This window comes from Wyeomyia smithii, chromosome 1 (genome assembly GCF_029784165.1).
Source record: "Wyeomyia smithii strain HCP4-BCI-WySm-NY-G18 chromosome 1, ASM2978416v1, whole genome shotgun sequence".
NCBI classification, from domain to species: domain Eukaryota; kingdom Metazoa; phylum Arthropoda; class Insecta; order Diptera; family Culicidae; genus Wyeomyia; species Wyeomyia smithii.
In genome coordinates this window covers 201,965,403-201,987,715 of record NC_073694.1, presented here as the reverse complement: position 1 = coordinate 201,987,715, position 22,313 = coordinate 201,965,403, and the positions used below count along the sequence as shown (strand labels likewise).

General features: G+C 38.6%; 1 protein-coding gene across 11 annotated transcripts in view; it reads left to right on the top strand.

Annotated features, from left to right (window-relative positions):
* LOC129718570 (neurexin-1b) overlaps positions 1–22,313 on the top strand; it is a 265,446-nt gene that overhangs the window by 184,845 nt on the left and 58,288 nt on the right. For all 11 annotated transcript variants that reach the window (XM_055669463.1, XM_055669464.1, XM_055669462.1 and 8 more), the window contains one exon: positions 5,898–6,047. In XM_055669463.1, coding sequence (XP_055525438.1) covers positions 5,898–6,047 — 150 coding nt within the window. The remainder of the gene's footprint in view (positions 1–5,897; positions 6,048–22,313) is intronic.

The following is a 22,313-nucleotide window of genomic DNA, read 5'->3' as shown; positions in this document are numbered from 1 at the left end:
TTTTCCTTCCAAGCCGCGCAACACGACACAATACATGTTATTTTGTTGCCTTCATGAGAGTGCTATCGGTTGGCTCGACAGGATGTCCACAAGAAATCATTTTTGTTCATCCGTGCTACGAAACTGAGGAAAAACTTTAAAACTAAAAATAAAGGTGGAGCTTATCAAATGATCGCTCTGAGCTAGAATGAATGAGATGTATTTTTTTTTCGAACGTTGTAGAATGGTATAACTGGAAATAATTTAGTCACACCTATTTTTTCAGTTATCCCATTCCATTCCAATAAAACAAAAATAATATACGAAACATTTACGGGTTAATCATTTTATTGGTGTGAAGCGATATAAAAATATATCGCTTCACACCATTAAAATGATTAACCCTAATCAGGTGTATTTCCAAAGCTATTGCAAAAAATTATTGACATAAGACAGGCTGTCGTAATTCTACGTTAACCTTGCGGTCGTTTCATATAAACAACCTCTCCCACTTTTTTACTTTATTCAATAGTTCTAACCTTTTCCATATTATTGATCTTTTTTCAAAACTTCTCGTCATTTATGCAGTTTTGACATTTTCGATATTTTTGACATACTTGATATTTTGACTTTTTTGACACATTTCATATTTTGACATTTCTATCATTTTCGACATTATTGACATTTTGTAAGTATATGCCATTTTGGCCATTTTTGACAATTTGTCATTTTTAGTTTTTAGGACATTTTTGATATATTTGACATTTTTAACATTTTTAACATTTTTGACGTTTGTGACATTTTTGATATTTGTGGAATCTTTGCATTTATGACACGGTAGACATTTTTGACATTTGTGACACATCTGACGATTTGAACATTTTTTACAGTATTAATATTTTTGATTTGTGACATTTTTGACTTATTTGACATTTCTGACATATTTGAAACTTCTAACATTTCTGACATTTATTGCCACTTTTGACATTTTTTGTCATGTTTTGGATGCTTTGTCTTTTTGACAGCTATTTACCATCTTAATTTTTCGTATTTCCATTATTTGTACAATATTTTTTATCAATTTTTATCTTTTTAAAATTTACTCTAGACAAAGCCAATATTTTCTGTATATCTCACGGATTTTTTTTTTTGAAAATATATATTTTCGGACAAATATACATCGGGACAAATATACAAATATTTGCTTAGAACCCTGTTTGGTATCACTTGAAAATCCTCTTTGCTAACTTTACGAACTAATTTCATTTTTGTCATATGACTTACATTTTAAGTTTAGTAAAGCGGGCAATGTATGCAGTTTGTGAGGATGCGAAAATGAACGGGAATAGAAGGTGTGACTTTAGGCTTAGAAAAAAAAATTCCCGCGTCCAGACGGGACTCAAACCCGCAATCTCCGTTGTCTCCGGTAAGGTGTTCGAGTCCCGTCTGGACGAGGGAAATTTTTTCTAAGCCTAAAGTTACACCTTTTTTCCTATCATTTTCGCATCCTCGCAAACTGCAAACATTGCCCGCTTTACCTCTTTGCTAACTTTGTAGCAAATATATTTTTTGTACTATTACATTCGTAGCGAATATAGTAAATAGTAGCTCGAGTTTTAATGATCTTTAACGATTCAATCTTCATTAAAAAAAATCATATTAGTTCCACGTTCAATGACAACTTCAAAAGCACTGGCCACACTGGAACCTATTTGGTGTAGCTTGCTCACCAAATTTGATTATAAACAAACGAAACATTCAAGCAAATATTCGCTCAACAGGGATTGAAAAATAACTATTAAACTTCATTTTACCATTTTACTAGTATTTTATTTACAGTCCATACGCAATGCCCGCATCTTGGCCTTAACCCCGGCCATAAGATTGTGCACAACCTGTGAATCAACCGTTTTTTGCATGTAAACCCATACTTTCTTCAGTTACTCGACTGTCTTCACTATTTAAGGTTATTTAAGAAGGTGCTGCTTCATAATCGCCCAGTACTTTTCGATGGGGCGGAGCTCCGGAGTGTTGGGAGGGTTGAACATTTTCGGCACGAAATTGACCTTATTGTCCGCATACCACTTCAGCACGTCCTTGGAGTAGTGGCATGAGGCCAAATCCAGCCAGAAGATTGTTGGTACGTTGTGGGCCTTCAGGAGAGGAAGCAGCCGCTTCTGGAGGCACTCTTTCATGTACACCTGTCCGTTCATCGTGTCCTGGGTCACGAAAGGTGCACTCCGCTTCCCGCACGTGCAGATGGCTTGCCAAACCAGGAATTTCTTCGCAAATTTGGACATCTTCTGAGTGCGGACGTGCTCCGGAACGCTGAACTTATCCTTGGCCTTGAAAAACAGGTTGCCGGGGATCTGTTTGAAGTCGGCCTTCACATATGTTTCGTCGTCCATGATGCAGCATTCAACTTTCGTCAACATGTTGAGGTACAACTTCCTGGCACGGGTTTTGGCGGACTCGTTCTGCTTCTCGTCGCGATTAGAGGCCTTTTGTACCTTGAACGTTCGAAGCCCAGCCTTAGCTTCGGCCTTCTGGACAAAACTTCGGCTTAGGTGCAGCTTCTTAGCCACACCACGGAGGCGTTCGGGTTTCGGTTGAAGGCCCCAACTACGCGGTTGTGATTTTTGGTGTTGTACGGGATACTTTTTTCTTCACTTCTGGGCTTCCGATCGGTGGTCAATCGTCCCTCGAACCGCAACTCGCGACACCGTGGAATTCGCGATTCCCAACGTTTTAGCGATGGAACGATGCGAGAGATCCTTGTTCTCGTGATGAATGCGCAAGATTTTATCACGCACGAGCTGTTCTTTCGACTCCATTTCCGCGAGTTTTGATCACAGGACTTTAAAACTTGCAGGATGTAAATAATGCACTATGAACTAAATCCACCCAAATTTTCATTAAATGCTACCCAACGGTTAAAAAGTTAGAGCAATTTCATGGTGTGGCAATTTCATTGTGGACACCCTTTATTTGGTTCGTGTAAAGCACGCTAAACCATTGTGACCTTATATGGCATGTTTGTCGTTCAAAACGGAGTTAATTTATATAGAACAACTTAAATTAACTGTTATCGAATTCATCCGAATAGAAAATGATAAAAATGGGTAAAGCAATATCAGGAAGAAAGGTTAACGATATGATTAAATGTGTCAACCTAATGAAGAATTAAATTGACAAAAATATTTGATTTCGAAACCCTGTATATTTGTTCCCAAGACGAAATTGCGATAAACCTTCAGAATGTAATACCTAAAAAATCAAAGAGTCGAAGAAAGATAAAAATAAGAAAATATGAAAAGAAAATTGAAAGCAAAAAATGAATATAATCGTCATATAGTTTAAGTTCAAAAAATATCAATAATTTTCAACATTTGTGACATATTTGTTATTAGATAAGCAATCAAATTGTCGCTGATTTTATATAAAAATGCAACCAAATTTTGAAAAAGCATGCAATCGCTTGGGTAAGGCTTGGCGGATACTCCTAATCCGAAGCAAGCTGTTCCTGCGTTTAACATGGATCCTAATCGAGTAACTCCTTCACTTCTACACCCTCGAAGGCTTTTAACCTTTCTTCACGCGGACAGTTGTCAACAAAGAAACTACCGTCTTCAAAGTGACGGAACCAATCATTTCCGTAAACTTTTTTTAACTCTCTATGCGCTTCAGCCGCCGTTTCCTTGAAGGAAAAAAAACAAAATCAGACATTCTCACACAACTAAAAGTGTATAACGCCACAATGAAGCGATTTATTTACCACATATCTCAGCTTAGTTCATCACGTTTTAAACATGTCGACAAATCGACCGGAACTTATTGTTAGTGCCATCTATTGACAAACGACGAGAGCTCTTTTGTGTACCTGATATTTTTGACATCTTGTTAGATATTTTAACAGTTTGTCGATGTTATATCATAATAATAAAACCAAATTGAATGAAAATTTAAAATTGAGATAAAAGTTGAATCAAAGTCTCCTCAAAATTGAATCGACCTCTCTCAAAACATAAAGCAATAACAGCACGAAATTGGGACGAAGCTATTCCAACGATTGACCCGTGGTAGCCTCCAGCATGGTTTGTCACTCACAGTTATCGCACTACCACCGATCAGTTGAAATTGAAAATCAATCTCAGCCCACTTTCGTCTAGGAAACAAGGAAGGATGGAACCGTTCGCAAACTAGTCAACGTCAACGTTAGCGGCTAGCAGTTGCCACCGCACAACAGTCAATTCCAATTTGCTGCTAGCTTATTCAACCGTGAATAAAATCAATTATTTGCGAACTGAGTGACCTCCATCTGAGTTGGTTTGCACCGAAAACGCGCTTACTGTGCAGCGATTCCAATAACGGATGGCCAAAACGAAAATTCAAACATTGATTGCTGAACTTTTGCAAAGTTGCACTAAAACTGCTGACATATCAACTGTAAATCACTCCTATCAAAAACTAATTATTGAAAGAAAATCTTATTTACTAGGCGGTAAATGAAAATTAAACTGCCATCAAAAAAAGCCCAATGAATAAAGAAAAAGAATCCGACTACAGTCGTTAATTGCGCAATCCATTCAGTGTTTCTTCGACTTTCCAATAATAAACTGTTTTATATTCAAAACGGCTGTCTACTACTATTTCATGCCCCAGTACAGTGTCTGCCTACGGGACAGCCATCCGCAAACGGAACAAGCCAAATGGCTGAATGCCAAATTTCATTATTTTTTATGATCTTTACACGATTATTTATCGTGTGCAGCCGGCCGCTTTTGGGCTCTTCTACGGATAGATAAATATCGCACACGACCGGAACACGGCGTGGAAGCTACCACCCAGGGTTCATATTCGAGATGTTCCTCTCATCTCCCTTCCCTCCTCCCTCCCCGAGGAGGAGTCAAATAATGATTACAATTATGAATGTCTCTTCAGTCCGAGCTGCCAGAATGGAATTGGACCAACGACGACGATGATGATTAATCTCCGACTTGGTTTGGCTGCGTTACTTCCGCACGAAATATAATAACAGCACGCCCTAAGGGTGTTTTTTCTGGGGTTGTAATTGAGTTTCCTTGTGGGTTGATCAACTGCAGAAAAAAGGGCCAATTTTCTGCCGACGGCGAATGAAAAAATGTTTTCATAGTAATTTTTATTCCCATCTTTTCGGAGTTAAATTCCGAGCTATTAAAAGTTAGTTTAGAAGGTTGGTGAAACAAATTGAAAACAATGTTTTAATAAAACACACCAGTGACCGGTAAACGCCTACAATCATACTCGAAGTTCATCCCAGTTAATATTTAATATCCTCTCCGGTATTTGAACTGTCTTGCTAACCAGTCTACCTATCATCGTCACCATCAACATCATCGGCACTCGAGCCAAATGAATTGAGGCTTAAACAGCGGGCGTAGAGTGTAAAATGCTTGTGTCTACCCCCAGCCGCCCTAACCGTTCGTTGTGACGATGAGAGGACTGACAGGAGAATGTAAAAGTACACACTCGAAAAAGCTATTTTCCAAAATGTTCACCGACTCGAGACGTGATGTAAATTCATTTGATGGAAGCATCCATCCATCGGGTCGTACGGCTAAACTATAGTGCACTTGGTAAAAGTTATTTTTGGACTCGTCACCGAAGGCACGGTTCCTTCCAACCTTTCTCTCACTCTCGTCTGCCTCGAATCGACTCGATCAAGCTGAACTACCTGTCGTATTATATATGCTTCCAAAAGAAACATCCACCGCGAACGTCTCTCCTTCTCTCACCCGAACCGTACCAGCCTAAGCAAAACGATAAGTGGAAGCTTTCCGGATGGGATTTTATTTGAATTTCAAACTAAAAACCTTCACCTTTTTCGCTGCTCTTTACACGTGTTTCATTCTTCAACGTTTATTTTTTCTGCTTCCCAGATAAAGCCCCATCAGAGGCCACCTTCCGGGGCACGGAGTTTCTCTCGTACGATCTGGGCCAGACTGGCGGCGAGCCAATTGTAAGCGCACAAGATGCCATCACGCTCTACTTCCGGACCCGCCAACCGAACGGACTGCTCTTCTACACAGGTAAGATTTTAATTATCCCCAAGCCAAGAAGGTGCTTTCGTGCGCTGATTCGCATGTGCATGCGGAATCAGGCCTGGTCGACCTTGGATGCCAGAGTTGCGTTTATTTTGCTGGCTCTGTGAAGTAGTACACTAATTCGTAATTATATTTGAACGTCAATCATGGGAGGTCTGTTTTATATAATTATTCGTTCACTTATTTATGACCTAATTTTTTGATTAGCTATTCAGCTTTACCTTTACCTTCACCTTTACCTTTACCCTTACCTTTACCTTTACCTTTACCTTTACCTTTACCTTTACCTTTACCTTTACCTTTACCTTTACCTTTACCTTTACCTTTACCTTTACCTTTACCTTTACCTTTACCTTTACCTTTACCTTTACCTTTACTTTTTTGTCGACTAATTATTTTTTTATTTATTTTTTCTCAATCACGACTAATTTTTGATAAGGGTTTATGTAAAATGTTATTGATGATTACGAATATTTCATAAGCCAGGACGATTTATTTGATCGATACGACGTCTTCGGCAACATTGATGGCTATCTGATCAGGGAGACATTGAAAACAGTCGTATGTACCTTACAGTTTTTCAAAATACTGGGAAAATCATTGATGAACATTGAGAAAAGCAGCATTAAAATTATCTAACATTTTCATATAATTGCTTAGCTAGTACTACACTGAGAAAATTCAAATTTTTATGTTGCGAGACATTTTTGTCTTCGGCAAAGTTGTAAAGCTATCGATTTCATGAAACTTTGCCGAATACATTAAATTTCTAGGTCTTATCTCTGAAGATATATAATTATTTTTCTTTAAAAAAAAACCTTCAAACTAGTTTTTTAATTTAAATTATATCCTAACTACTTTAGATCAACTTGAGATGTTCTAGAAAGCCTAAGATAATAACAAAATACTTTTTTTTCTAAAAAGAAAGTTAATTCTGTTGAAACAAATCATTTCACTAGTGAATGGCGGGACGGATGGACATATCCTGGCATTGAAAAACTCTGCCGGTCGTCTAATTTCCAGTGTGAAAACGGTTTTCTACTGTGTTATCAAAGTGTCTTATCCCCACTGTCGGAGTATTACAGACGAGCGATTGGCATCATATCCAATTTCAAATTGAAAATTAATGATCAAAGATTTAATATTTGTCGCCCTCCAGCCGCACAGCTGCAATATGCAACACGCAACAGCGTAATCAACGATTGCGTAACTGAGAGTGCGCTGCATCTTCTGCTACTGGCTTCCATCCAACACGAAAAGAAGAAATGTTCTCATCGGCCTGGGGTGCGACTTGAACAGTGTAAAATCGAACGTTCCTATAATATCAAATTCAAAATCTGTTAGGATGTGGCTTCAGTGTAAGCCTACAAATTTTGTTCTTTAATCAACTTCTCACTTGATAACTGAGAAGCTAATGAAAACTGCTCCCTCTTAAACTGATAGAGAAACATTTGTTCACCCCTCACACACGACAATTGTGAGTGAAAATGAACTCGGCGACTGAAATGCCGGTTAGTTACTCACTCTTTGTGAGAGAAAGTCTATTTCTCCCCGGCGTTTGACAGGTAGAGCTGGAAATGTGAGCAAAAATCAAGAGAATGTATGAAACCTGCTTGAGTCTAGCGAAAATTTTTAGTCGAAATGGTTAAAAACTTTGAAAAATTATTAAAACCTAAAATGATTGAAAACTTCGAAATTTTATTACGCGGTTTTTGAAATTTACGTGCTTTTCACGCTGATTTTGGAATTTATGGGTTATGGGTGGGTTATTTTGAAGCGTATTTTCACGCGCTAAGTATCCCCACGTGAAAAGCGACTGAAAGGTACACAATGGCCAAGAAACCGAATGTAGGGGGGAAATCTATTAAATAAAAATAAGTTGGTGTCTGTAAAAAGGTGTTTCACTTGAAGTAGAATCAATCACTGCTTTTGAAGAGAAATAATTTGCAATGCTGACATCGTAAATATCTCAATTCTACTCAAAAGTACTAATGTTTCTTATCAAAAAATATGCGTTTATCATTTGTTTGTCATTCTTCACTCATACGACGTCCCGCGTCGCGTCGTATGAGTGATGTTAATTCTTACGTTGCACGAAAATACCAAATATTGAAGTTGTCGTTCTTTTTGGGGCAAACTTATAAAATATCTCTTGGTCTCAATTTGAAGGGCATATTTGACTCTATATATAGAGAAATTTTCAAAACATATGTTATTGTTTACATTTCAGTAAATTAAATTTAAAAACATGACTTGAACATGAATTTCACTAATTTTATATATTATGCATGTAAAAGCACACAAATATTTTTCGGTATTTTTTTTAACTGGAAATAATTACCCCTAATTTGATCAAAAAAAGATTGAAAATCGTTCAACTGGTTCAAAAGTTATGAATTTTTTCAAATTGAATACATCGGATAAAGACATATTTTTATGGTCACCCTATTTCGGAATTAGTCACGCAAAGTGCTATAACTGTGTTCAAAATTGCAGGGATGGATCTTCGTTGAAAATAATCAAACCCGTACTTTTTCGTTGTGTCGTTAGGGCGACTAGCTCCAGCGACAACAATTTTGCAATACAAAAATCATAAATACCTTATTTCCATTCAAAGCTATTGTTTTTTCATAAAAATATGCCCTTTACAATCATTTGTCGGTCTTTCTGGACCTAACATATCCAAATATATCTCTGAGTTGAAGGCTACATTTGACTCTACACACGAAGGAAATTAAAAAAAATTTTTTTTTTGTATCTGAGTAAATCTAATTTTAAAATATGATAACAATTACAATAATGTCATATTTTTTGCGTTTGAAAGTACCGTAAACTGGGGTGACTTTGATCACTTTTTTGATTGTATCTCAAATATTTTCAGAATATACTGAAAACAATATTCTTTGATATTTTTAAAATAAGTACTGGCATGCATTGAAAAAGATTCAGTCACTACTTCAAAAGTTTAGCAACAATTTTTAAATATGCTCTAAAAATTTTACACCAGTCATCATTCCGGGGTGACTTTGATCACTTCATTGTTTAGATGAATTTGGTGTAACACTTTGCTACTTTCACTAAATTGAACAGCCTTAAGCGAGTTTATAAATATGGAAAGCAATTTGGGGGCCATTCACATTCTACGTGAACAGTTTATAATGGCGAATGTACAAGATTCATACAAAACTTTTAGAATATATATGAATTGTTATCCACTGAGAGAGAAGGTGGTCTAAAATCATCAAAAACTAGTCCACGAGGAATATGACTTATGAAAGTGGCCAAATTTGCATGTTACTTCACGTCTTGGGTTTTTGTTAAGAAGAAATATGTAATACGCTGTGGAGAATATTGGGACTCAACATTGTCTTTGAGGAAAAACTTGCAAAAATAACTATAAAATGTATTGTTATAATATTTGTTCATCTTAAGAACTAATCTGGGAACAAAATAAAAATAAACTTTACGTATTGCAACTTGTTGTTTTGAATCTGCTTGAACCGATCGTTTGTATGCAACAAAAATCGCCAAAAATACACTTTATTTTCAATCAATATTCTAGCATGAAAAACAATCTTTAAATAGCAGGAAATGCATGAATAGTAGCAATGCGAATATATATCCACGCATTCAGTGAAGATTACGACAAGTCCCAAGCACTACGAGCGCTTTTTTACCACATTTTTAATAAAGAGGTACAGTGATCAAAGTCACCCCGGTGATCAAAGTCACCCCAGTTTACGGTACTCATATTTAAATCTTTGGTGTTTTTCCTGAAACTAGAAATAATTACCTTTTAATTGATCCAGAAACACCAAAAATCGCTCAATTTGTTTTTAAAGATTTGAATTTTAATAAAATAAACCGAATCAAATCATTTTTTTCCTGGTCACCCTATTTTGGAACTGTTCACTAAAGTGCTCCAATTGTGCTCAATATTGCAGGGATTGAATTTTATCGAAAATAATCAGACCCGTGGATAAGAAAAATAAATCCTACTCTTCTATTTTCACTACACCTAGAAACCTTGCTAAAGATCGGGAATTGATTGGAAAGAAAACAAGAGGACTGGTCTAAGTATTCAATGCATTAAATACATAGAAAGGACCGAGAAAGTTTCAACTCTACTGCCATCGAAAGACTTTTTACAGAATGACTGAATACTTCTATCTTTACTGCATGAAAAACAACAAGATATGTAATACCTCTATCTCCTTATAATAAAACGATCATCGCTTCAGTTTCCTTTAATGGGCCACCGTTTCCTAATTTAAACCACAACAATTTCCTAATTTGGGCCAGGTCAACTTGAATAATTTTCAAATCCACTGTGTAACAGGTATTTCAGTTGTGGACAATTGCACCATGCCACAGATTGCTTCGAATTATAAAGGACCATCCATTTTTTACTCGCTTCGTAGTCAATCCTCCAAATTAATTCTGAATATTTCATACGAACCTTGAAAGACGAGGATTTTCCGAGATGAATCTTGCAACTGTAGACTGCCGCTGCCGCTCTTTCGAAATGGGGAATCCTTTACAATGCAGCTGGTTTTTCTTTTCGTGGTTTTCCTGACCACTTTCTGCTTGCACAGAACATTACGGTGGATCTTGGAAGCTTCTCTAATCGGAACACCACTTTTTATTGCTTAGAGACATTCAATAACAGCTGGTTCAGTATACTTTTTACCAATTTTTGGCGTTTTTCGCATTTCAGCTGCGACAATTACAATAACAATAACACGATCATAACACATCTATGGTAACCATGATTCGCTGTGTTACTTCGATGTAAAAAAAAATCCATTTAGGTACTCAGCGAGACAGCTCTTGTTCGAAATGAAGCATGTCGAAATAAGAAAATAATTGGACCACTATTTTTTTCAAATTTTAAGTGTTTTTCTGAAATTGATTGCTTATCTTTTAAAGACACTATTATTCTACCCATTCATAAAAAATCTGGTAATTTTCGCTCGTAAAGTGTGATGTCAGTACAGTTCTTGGTAAACCATTTCTTACCAAAACGTCAACAAACCATGGCAAATCAGGCAGCTGTTATTAAAAGGTATTTTTTACAACTTCAATTAAGAATATTATAGTAAATGACTGTTGCAACATTTCTGGTGAAGAACATTATTGACATTGTCAAAGAACCTATCAAAATAAGTATATTTATCATGTGTCATTTGGTAGAAGGTGTTCAGGTGATCCACTAAAGGAAGTAGTCCTTATTAAGCAGATCTACCCTATTTGGGGCCTCAAACAATAATAAACCTACCGGAAGCCGATTAGTTTCGTCTCCGCTTGGCGCATTGCATTTCGAATTTGTATGAAAATTTGTATAGGAAAACCTACTTTTTTGCATTTTCCTTTCCAGAGAGCTCAGTAACACTTTAAGAAGCACTACATTTCGAATTCAATGCTAAAAATCATTTCTTCTGCCAATACTACCAGTGCGTCATGTTCTCGGCAAAGTTGTTAACCCTTCAACGGGCCGAGGCTAAAAAAATGTGATTAAATTTTATTGTTTATTTCTGATCACTGATCATAGCTCGTAATTATGAAGCAGAAAAAAACGAAAGTTGTTGGTGGCAATATAGTTGCCACTGCCTTATAAAGGGTTAAGCACTGAAAAACCTACCTGTTAAAATGATAAAACGTACCATAACATAAGCCATTTCCAGGTCTCTAAGAAGAAAAATGCAAAAAAGTAGGTTTTCCATAAACATTTGAAATGAAATGCGCCGAGCGGAGACGAAACCAATCGACTTCCGATAAATTTGGGATTGTTTGAGCTCAGCTTAGCTTACCTTAGTTCTGACTGTACATATCAAGCTACTCCGTGATGGGTCCGAACCACTCAAGATGCACAATGAATCAACTGGAAGAACTACTGGGAGTGGTAATTCCTTCTCGCTGTGCATCATTCAATAAACCGATTTTTCATAGACCAATAACGGTGCCGGCCACCTCCTTACAGTCAGGTGGGGATATCGTCAGTTTCGTACAACACCGACACAACTCAAAAGTTTTCCATTTTGAAGTCAAACGATGTCAAATATGGTTAAGTTTTATTTCACAAAGATTTGTTTCAAATATCACAAAAAAACCTGAGTTATAAGCTGATGTGTCTTTGAAATTCAAATTAAAAACATGCACCAAAAAAGGTAACAAAGAGATTTTAACTTGTGCATAGTTTTTGTGGATGGGATAGAGGTAGTTTTGAACGCTAATTTTTCAACCCCGTTCTCTTAGAACTATAAATTTCGAGTTATGCCAGTGTCGCACGAATCCCACAATAAGGAAGGAATGTTAGAATGTAGTCTTTGCTTTGTTAGAGACCGAGTATACCTCTGCATCCCTACGAAGACTACGGAAGGGAGTTTTTGATATCTGGGGTGGGTTCTAGATCAGCATACACTTTGATTAGGGATATGACCATGGTTCAATTGGATTAATGTAACAATATAGATACACCCAAGAGAAACGGGGAAGATTTTGTTACTTCTGAGCAACATCTTATTACTATTTGTGTTCTATGACCGTGCATTAGACACAAAGTGTAATAGCCAAAAAGTAACAAAATATATGACGGCTACACGCTTGTATGTGTTTCTGCCGGAGAACATACAACCAAGAAGCGCAATGCATGTGTATCGAGACTTCACTCGCTGCATTTGTATTGATGCAAAGTTCAGGTTCATTTCTGTCTCACATATAATCAGAATCTCAACTGTTAACCTCAAATATCTAATTAGAAGCACCACTGTTTCGTTCCCCAGTGTTTACTTGAAATGGAAATAAGCATAAATTAAACTAAACGTAGAGATAAAACACGCACAACACTCAGCGGGCCATGTTGCCAGTCCTTCCGATAAATTTAGAGTTGTTCGAGCCCTCAAATAGAACAAAAACACTTGGTTCTGGCTTTGTGCCATCGAGTTTTATTTTTCCCATATAATGACGCAACGGCACACCGATCAAACTGGTTGTTTTGGCCCTAAAATTGTTTGTTTTGAATAATACCATTTTTACATGAACCCTTCAAAAATTAGTCGGGATTCAGAACAAAAAAATTCTAATAGCACAAAATGATATCTTTGTTTCATTGGAACAAAAAAAATAAATTTGAAAATTTTCAGATAAAATTGCTTCAGACTTACATTAGAAAAATTCTGAAGTTATTAAACTTTTTTCATAAATCGATGTATCTGAATAACAACGAGAGACAGAGAAAAATTAGGTTCACAATTAGGTTGGCCCAAAATTTCATGATGTCGGAAAACTTGAGGGCACATCCTTCAAATGAAAGCTTAGGGTGTCAGAGACAATCTTTACTAAAGGTACGTTTAGACTATTAGACATGTCGGTCTAATTTTGACCACTGCAGAAATCGGAAGTCTGCTCGATTTACCGTTCGACATACTTTGTCGAACCCTTTTGTATGGCGGCGTTCACACTGCTTGCACAAGTCGAAATGAAGAACTACCAAATAAATTTTTCCTCCATTTAAATATTTGCCAGGACACAAAAAACGAAAATGATGTTTGTTATGGAAAGCCAAAACAAAAAACTGAAAAAAAATCAAAGGTTGCTATGTTCTTGGAGTCGAACGAAAAATAGAAACGTTCATATTCCATTCGACATATTGAACGGCATGTCGAATCACAATATCGAATAGGTGTAAACGTAAACCAACATTGCATTCGACATATTTTCGAGCAATCAGCTCGAATCAGATGAAAAAATCAGATAGTCTAAACATACCTTAAGGTAGCAACATTGTAAAACACTGTTTAGAGGGTGCACAATTTTGATTTTTGAAAACAAGACAGATTTAAACAACCTTTTTTCAAAGTTGCTCCAAGATCTAACACTACACAAAAAGTATTTCGGAAAATAAAAGTGATTTGAAACTATATAGACTGGGATCCAAGGCACCAAGACGTAACACTACCATAGTTTTATCACTATCAGCAACGCTCTCGGCGAATGGTAGAAAAATATCTACTAAGCTGTCAAGCTAGCTGCTTTCAGGACCAACAAACCGGGAAAAAGTATGATAAATTTTGTCAACAATAACACTGGATCGAAATGTAACGTTAGTCTTCCCTCTGCCGTTCACATAGTGCGCTCGTTGTCGGGGAAACCGGATTGCAATGTTGTTTGCTTGCGTTGAATCGTGACGGATAAATCTTCGCTAATATTAAGAAGACTGCAAATCGTGACAGTTTTATTCGAAACATTATGGGGTTATTAGCTTTCCGTTCGCGCTACTCCACTACTTGCTGTGTGTGAAGGATTTCTTCGGCGGGAGCAAACAAAACAGATTGCATGTGGCCGCGTTTGGCATGGCCAGTCGTGGTTAAAAGCTTTTTGATCGATTGGTGGTGGTTGGGCGGGGTGTGCTTCGAAGTAGAGTACCACTTGTGTTCGTCCCGTTCCGTTTAGTTGAGTGGGGGCTGCCTAGTGTGTGTTCGCTTTCCCGAAACGGGTCAATTGGGTGCAGTAGGACTCTTGCCTTCGTGACAACCTGGCTGCAAGTTGGTTGTTGCTGTTCGTTTTTTCCCACACCGAGGAAATGGTTGATTATTACTAGATAGCACTTTTTATTCGAAAAAGATGTCCTCTCTGCTTTCCATGGTTGTGTCCTTCGGATGGACGGAACAAACAATATGAGCACTTTAACTGATGAAAAATTCATTCCACAATTATCATACAAATTTTCCATTCCTACCTCGTACTTTGGACATTTGGCTCATAGAAGCGCATTAGCGCAAATCCGCGTACCTTCGGTCCGAGCAACCCATATATTTCTATCCGGCTGTCATTCTTCCGTGGCAAATCCGATCAATTCCACTTATCATGTATAGCAAGCACAGCCCCATTTGTTGGCTGTCGCTGATGTTATTTTTATAATTATCGGATCAAATTTGATTCATGACCCTTTCATGGCTAAAACAAGTTCAGGTTATAAATAGATAGCTGTTTGATTGCTTTATTTTTAGGTTGAGTATATTTAAACAATTTTCATTCGCAAAGTTTTATCCTAACATCCGCTACAGCAAAGCGCACTGCAGATTAAAACGGCTAAATGGTTTTGCGAGTGTCGGATTTGATTCGATTGGTTTGTTCATCTTCGTCGTCTTTGGTCGACATCACCACAAATGGGCCGCAAGCGGTGCGGTCGACGCGTTAATTGCCTTCCAGTGGAAACTTTGCCATTTGGCCAGTCTGCTCTCAAGCTGCGTTTTGAGTTTGCTTTTCGGATGGATGAAACCAGAGACCTTATTGGGTAGAGCTGGTTTAATCCGGTTCCGCGCGTGCCACTCGTGGAATCCAGCAGTAATCCTGGCAGGGTTTGGGGGTGAGTGTGACGCGGCTGCTGATTGGATTATCTTCGCTTGGCAATTTTCGCATTTCCGACGGGAAGAGAAACGATCGTACTTCTTTTTTTTCTGCACTCTCACTGACTGTTCACTAACTAGTCGTGGTCGTGATGGAAAATGTGTGCAAGATGTGTGTGCCAGTCAAGCTCTGCGGATCCGGTTACAGTGCTATGTTTCTGTCAGAGGAGCAATTATCTTAATTAGATTACTGACACTGGCTGTGTGTTCTTGCCAGGTTCGCTTGTACGATCCGGGTACGAGCAGTTTGTCAGCTCTTGAGCTCAGGTTGAAAACCACCCCGTAAAGCTTTACGTTCCTTGCCCTGCCGGTTTTGCCTTTCCGGTAGATTTGTGGAGCATCAGGGATAAAAGCGGTCGGAAACCCCGGACAGTGTGAGAACATGAAACAGAAAATTCTGACGGGGCAATGAAATGTTACCTAAATCGGTAGACTGCTTCAAAGGGGGTTTGCGTTTTATCACATTAGGATGGATCAGTAAAATCGAAGTGGGAAAGCTGAACCCTTCTCTGACCGACAAGGGCAAGGGCGTTGGTGGAGGCAGGTGGTATTGGAGGCAAAACAAGTAATATTTTTATTGCTCTCCAAGTTACCATTATCGTCGTCGACGTTGTCGTCGTTTCGCAGGATATCCTTTCTTTATGTTGTGGCAGCTGGTGTTCTGTCAGCAGTTCGCAGGTTTGTTCGGAACGTGTTGAATTCAGTGTTTTTTTCGCCAATGGCTTCGACCTGAAGGCTACGGTATTGTAAAGTGCTGACCAACGTGGTCGTAAACTGGTCCAGACGAGCGCGATGGGAGTTTTTCTTGACGTTGTGCGCTTCACCGGAATGTCCGCTTTTAGCCAAAAAGACGAAACACATTCGTCAAGTGTTAGTGCTCGTCATGTAAATAGTCGTAATTATTCTTGGTCTGGCTGGAGACTGATTCATATTAGTGCTTGTAATCTAAATGTCAACGTAAATGAGAACTTTGACTAGGATTAGATTTTGAACTTGGATTTGGAGGTTTGTAACTTTACTCGGATTCTAATAATAACTAATAAATTGAAATTGAAACTGAAATTGATAATGAATTTGAAACTTTCGTTGAAATTGAATTTAAAATTGGAAACATAAATCAAAATTGAATATTAAAAATAAAGTGATCTGGGTTTAAGCGCGTATGTTTCAGTCATTTCTTATACCGCCCCGGAAATATACATACTTGGGCAGCCGTTCTCCAGTCTCCTCGTACACCAGCAGATCGTGCACCACGCACATCGGAGTCGACGGTCTCTTCCTGGTTCTCTACTGAAGATTGTTTTGGCGGCTCTCCTGCCCCGCTGTATTACATTCACTATATCAACATGTTTGTATACCTGGTACAACTCGTGATTCATGCGTCTGCGCCACACTCCATCCTCCAATTTACCGCCAAGTATCGACCAATGAACTACACGCTCAAAAACTCCGAACACTCGTTGATCAGCTTACTTCAGTATTAATGCTTCATGCCCGTAAAAGGCCACCGGAAGTATCAGCGTCCCATACAGCGCTAGTTTTGTGCGAGTTTGTGAACTACGGGAGCTTAGCTGGTTGCGTGGTCCGTAAAAGGCCCTGTTCGCAGCTGCAACTCGTCGTTTCACTTCACGGCTCATATCGTTATCACATGTCACAAGCATACATTTATCATTTTCCAACTTTTGATATTATGATCATCTGTGATTTTTTTTTGTCATTTTCACATTCATGACACTTTGATATTTACTTTTTCTTTACTTTTCGGCGGTTCTGAGCTCAATTTGGGATCATTTTCTATTTTGGCCTTTTCTGGCCTTCAAAATGCAAAATGAAAAACGATCCCAAATTGAGCCCAGTATCGCCGAAAAGTGCTTCCTAAGGCCAGAAAAGGCTAGAATAGAAAATGATCCCAAACTAACGCAGAATCGTGGAAAAGTGCTTCTAAAGGCAAGTAAAGGCTAAAATGGAAAATGATCCCTAATTGAGCTCAGAATCACCTTTTAAAGGCCAGAAAAGGCCTAAACATAAAATGATCCCAAATTGAGCCCAGAATCGCCGAAAAGTGCTTCTAAATGCAAAAATATAAAATGATCCCAAATTGAGCTCAGAAATGCCCAAAAGTGCTTTTGAGGGCCAGAAAAGGGCAAAACAGAAAATGATCCCAAACTGAGCTCAGAATCGTCGAAAAGTGACTCAATTAGGGATCATTTTCTGTTATGGCCGTTTCTGGCCTTTAGAAGCACTATTCGGCAATTCTGAGCTCAATTTGAGATCATTTTCTATTTTGACCTTTTCTGGCCTTCAAAAGCACTTTTCGACGATTCTGAGCTCAGTTTGGATTCATTTTCTATTTCGGCCTTTTCCGGCCTTTAGAAAAACTTTTCGACGATTCTGAGCTCAATTTTGGATCATTTTCTATTTTGGCCTTCACAAGCACTTTTCGGCAATTTTGAGCTCAATTTGGGATCATTTATTATTTTGGCCTTTTCTGGCCTTTGGAAGCACTTTGCGGGCTTAATTTGGAATTATTTTCTATTTTGGCCTTGAGAAGCACTATTCGGCGATTCAGAGCTCAATTTGGGATCATTTTCTATTATGGCCTTTTCTGGCCTTTAGAAAAACTTTTCGATGATTCTGAGCTCAATTTGGGATCATTTCCTATTTTGGCCTTTTCTGGCCTAAGCACTTTATGGCGATTCTGAGCTCAATTTTGGATCATTTTCTATTTTGGCCTTGAGAAGCACTATTCGGCGATTCTGAGCTCAATTTGGGATCATTTTCTATTTCGACCTTTCCTGGCCTTCAGTAGCACTTTTCGGCAATTCCGAGTTCAATTTGGGATCATTTATTATTTTAGCCTTTTCTGGCCTTTAGAAGCACTTTGCGGGCTTAATTTGGGATTATTTTCTATTTTTGCCTTGAGAAGCACTTTTTGGCGATTCTGAGCTCAATTTGGGATCATTTGCCATTTTGGCCTTTTCTGGCACTTTTCGGCGATTCTGAGCTCAATTTGGGATCATTTTCTATTTGGCCTTTTCTGGCCTTTAGAAGCACTTCTCAGCGATTTTGAGCTTAATTTTGGATTTATTTTATAACGACATTTTCAACGGTACCTTTTGTTCCACATATTGCTTTGTATCTTCGTATTCTGGCGACATTTCGCTGTAACGACAGTCCCTTGCGATGTCGCTATAAAGGGATTCGAATGTATATCATTGTTGAAAAATTGTCTTCTTTTTAATTTTCCAATTTTTAACAAATTTTATCTCGTTAGCACTTTAGCCGATTTCAAATATTTAGATATCAAATTAAAAATAATTGAAAGATTTTTGAACTTTGAATTACAATAACCATGTAAATATTATGATACAAATCGTTTATTATCGTTTGATTTTTTTAATCTTCAAGAGTGTTTACATAAAATATCAAATTTTCACGATTTATTTTTATTATGAAGATGGTTTTGAACCTTTTTTAACCTTTTTAACGTCCACCATGCGTCTCCATTGAAAAAAGTTACATATTTGCCCTTTTTGGAAGTGTACGAGAGTATCACTAACCACCCGAGCATACAACCCTGGATCGCAGCTTGATCCACTGCACAACTTCACACTACCCAATGATATTCTCTCCTAGCGAGCGGCTGGCTGATAGCGACGGGCGAGAAGGCTGGCGGGAACTCGGCACATACTGGCAGCGTACGTGCTGATCTATTGTTACCATCATCCGAATCCGAAAGATAGCAGACGGCCACGATAAGAGCGTGAGTGGCACTCTCATACTATCACTGGCATGGGAGCTGGGCAACTTCACAAGGAGAAGCGGAGATTGGAGTTAAAAGGTCCAGAGCACAATCAAATCTGGTCAGTTCGATTGTAGATTGTCGCCAAGAAGAGACGTCACCTTTACTTATTTGTACATGAGTCGTTTAATATAAGTAATATGCGTAAGAATAAATGTTTAATTATTTAAACTCTGTTTGAATACATCCGCCGCGTTCTATTTCGGCTACGGTAATCGCGAATGGTGCTATAATTGAGTGGCATAGAAGATAGTGTGCTGGTAATTTGGCCCAGAGAGCCTTCCAATTTTCCTCCGCTTATGCATCGGTCGATGTAGGACTGGACTGCCTCACCGCTATCGAAGTCATCCGGATGGATAGCAGCCAGTAATCCTACAGGAAGGTTCAATGCCCAGGAGACCCCATCGTTAAATATTTTCGCATTGCAGTAGCTGTTTCCAATGGAGACGCATGGTGGTTATGGGGATCATTGAAGATGAATGAAAAAATTTCCAAAATAAAATTATATACCTCTGTGAAAGTTAGATATTTGATGTGAAATTTTCTATGAAATCAAAAACAAAAATCAAATGATAGGGTCACCGGGTTTCAAACCTTCCAAAGTAGCAAAAAAACGGTTTGTATAATACTTTTCGCACAGTTATCGATTTTTGAAGTACATTTGGATATTTTTTCTTGAAAAATCCAATAATTACCTTCAGTTTGATGCCAAAAGATGCAGAATTGAATAAACGTCTCAAAAAATACAAGTTTTTTGACAATTAAAATAATTTAAAAAGTCGCTTTTTTGGGACAATCCTATTAGAGAAAGCGTCAAGCATTTTTCGACGAAGAGCAAATATAGCGGTTTTTAGTATGATCAAAGTAAAAAAAATTGAATATTCGATATTGCTTTAAAAAACCTAAAAGATTTCAGTTTAAACGAAAATATCTATAAACGCAATGATGATTGCATAACCTCAATCGATCGACAGATACGCAATGCACTGAATGACCGAACAATTCTCCCTAATAACCATTCGATAAAATCAACCGTCGACAATACAATTTGATTGATCGTTTCCGATACCCATGTAAAACCTGTGGAAAGCAGGTAATCCTAAACTCATTTTGCGCCCGTCTCTCATGGCACGGTCACTGGGAGCTGTAACAGCCTGCACGACAGCAACGACGATGTCATCGCATTCTCCCCACATTAAATTTTCATTAAAGTTCCAGCTGTCCCGTAATGTAGCTGCACAGAGGGCAGCAATTTCTTGGCGTACGACTTCCAAGAAGTGTCTTCGATTTTGCCCAACCCCCTCCCCCCACGCCTTCCCCCTACACACACATACACACGAACAAACATCCATAGAACGGATCGTCGGTGGTTACTGGAAATTGAGCCATAATGGTGTGTGGTACGATACTTCGATACGGTTGAATGTTCTGCTGCTGTTGCCTTAGATTTTTTTTTCACCGAAGTAATACGGCACTGAAGGTGGTAAATCGATTTTTTATCGCATATAACCTCAACCAGAGTCATTTACTGGTGACGTGAATGGAAGAGTGACATGAAGATTTGTTCGCTTTACGGGAAGCCGTTTGACATAACAGCTGTTCGGAATGAGCGATTTTACGATTTTTATTCGTTGTTTGTGCATTACAAAATGTAATTAGATTTTGTACGATATGTGCACTAACCAAGGAGAAAAAACCTACACTGCCCTGTGCTTGTTTTGCTGCTCGCATGCTGCAGTTGGAATAGTGAAAGTTCGTGTCATGGTAGTTAATTTTCTAGCTGGCGGAAAAATTGACATTTGCAGCAATCGTTTACTACCACCACTCAACACGAGTTCGTTAATTGATCTGGATACTAGTTAGCACTAATAGTTCAGCCCCAAAAAAATCTTGGCTAGTTACAATCCAGATAAATTTGTGGTCCCATTTTATCAACATAACTGTTGCTACTACAACACGTTTCCACCACTTTACTTCGTCACGTCACATTTTATCGCTTTTTTATCCTGCGACCATCTAATCAGACCTGCGGATGAATGACAAAATTCGTCGCTCCATCCCGAGAGCTAAGAATGACGACGGACTGCTTCTCTCGTGCAGCAGAAAAGAAAACCAAACGGATTAAGATAAATGTTTACACAGCGACGGCTGGGTAGAGAATTCCAGACCACGCACATAAGTAGCTTAGTGCAATTAGTTGGGAAAAAAACCAGCCCACAGATAAACAGTCTGAGCCTTCCTCCCTTCCCGTATTTTCACAGTATTTATATTCATTAGAGATTAGCAAAGCAATAAGCTTTCGCACGGAGCGCGTCCACAGTGGACAGTCTATTGATTGATGGTCGCCTACTCTGACACACGTGGGTTGACGGACAGCAACCGGTCAGGTCGCGCGCATTACTCATCATCTGGCCCTGATGGCCACGTGTGCGTGTGGCAGATGAACACTGTCCGATCCACTCCCTGCCGGCACAAAGCCGTCACACCAGAGCAGCAGGAAAGAAACATTATTCCCACGCTTTTGGCTGCTTTCGCTACAGGAGTAAATAAATGTTAACACCAGTTCTTGCTTGCTGGACATCCGCTGGCACACTGCTGCCTGCGAAAACACAAAAGGATACGAACCGGCTGCGGACAAACCAATTAACTCGATGATACTTCACAAGCACTGTCAGCGGCACCTGCAAACAGCAGAGTGGACCCACCGAAAGTTCCGTGTCAACAACAGCCGGAATTATTTTAAAACAAGTTAAAAGTCACGTTGTCTGTTGGCAATGGTCACAAATCATCTCAACGACGCTCGTCTATTAAATATTCAGTATCGATCCATCTTCAAAATGGCGGTCATAAAAATTCTTCCTCCAATAAAAAAAATTGGGCCACAGAGCGGCCCCAAAGCAACGAAACAAAGAAGGCGGAGGCGGCATTCTTTTCCAGCTCTAAAGCATAATTTTCTAGTGCTGCAGCTTCTTCGCGCGCCGCTCCGCTAGCAGGAAAATGCTGTCTTTATGGGCTCCATAAAATTGAAGACTCTCGAGGCGC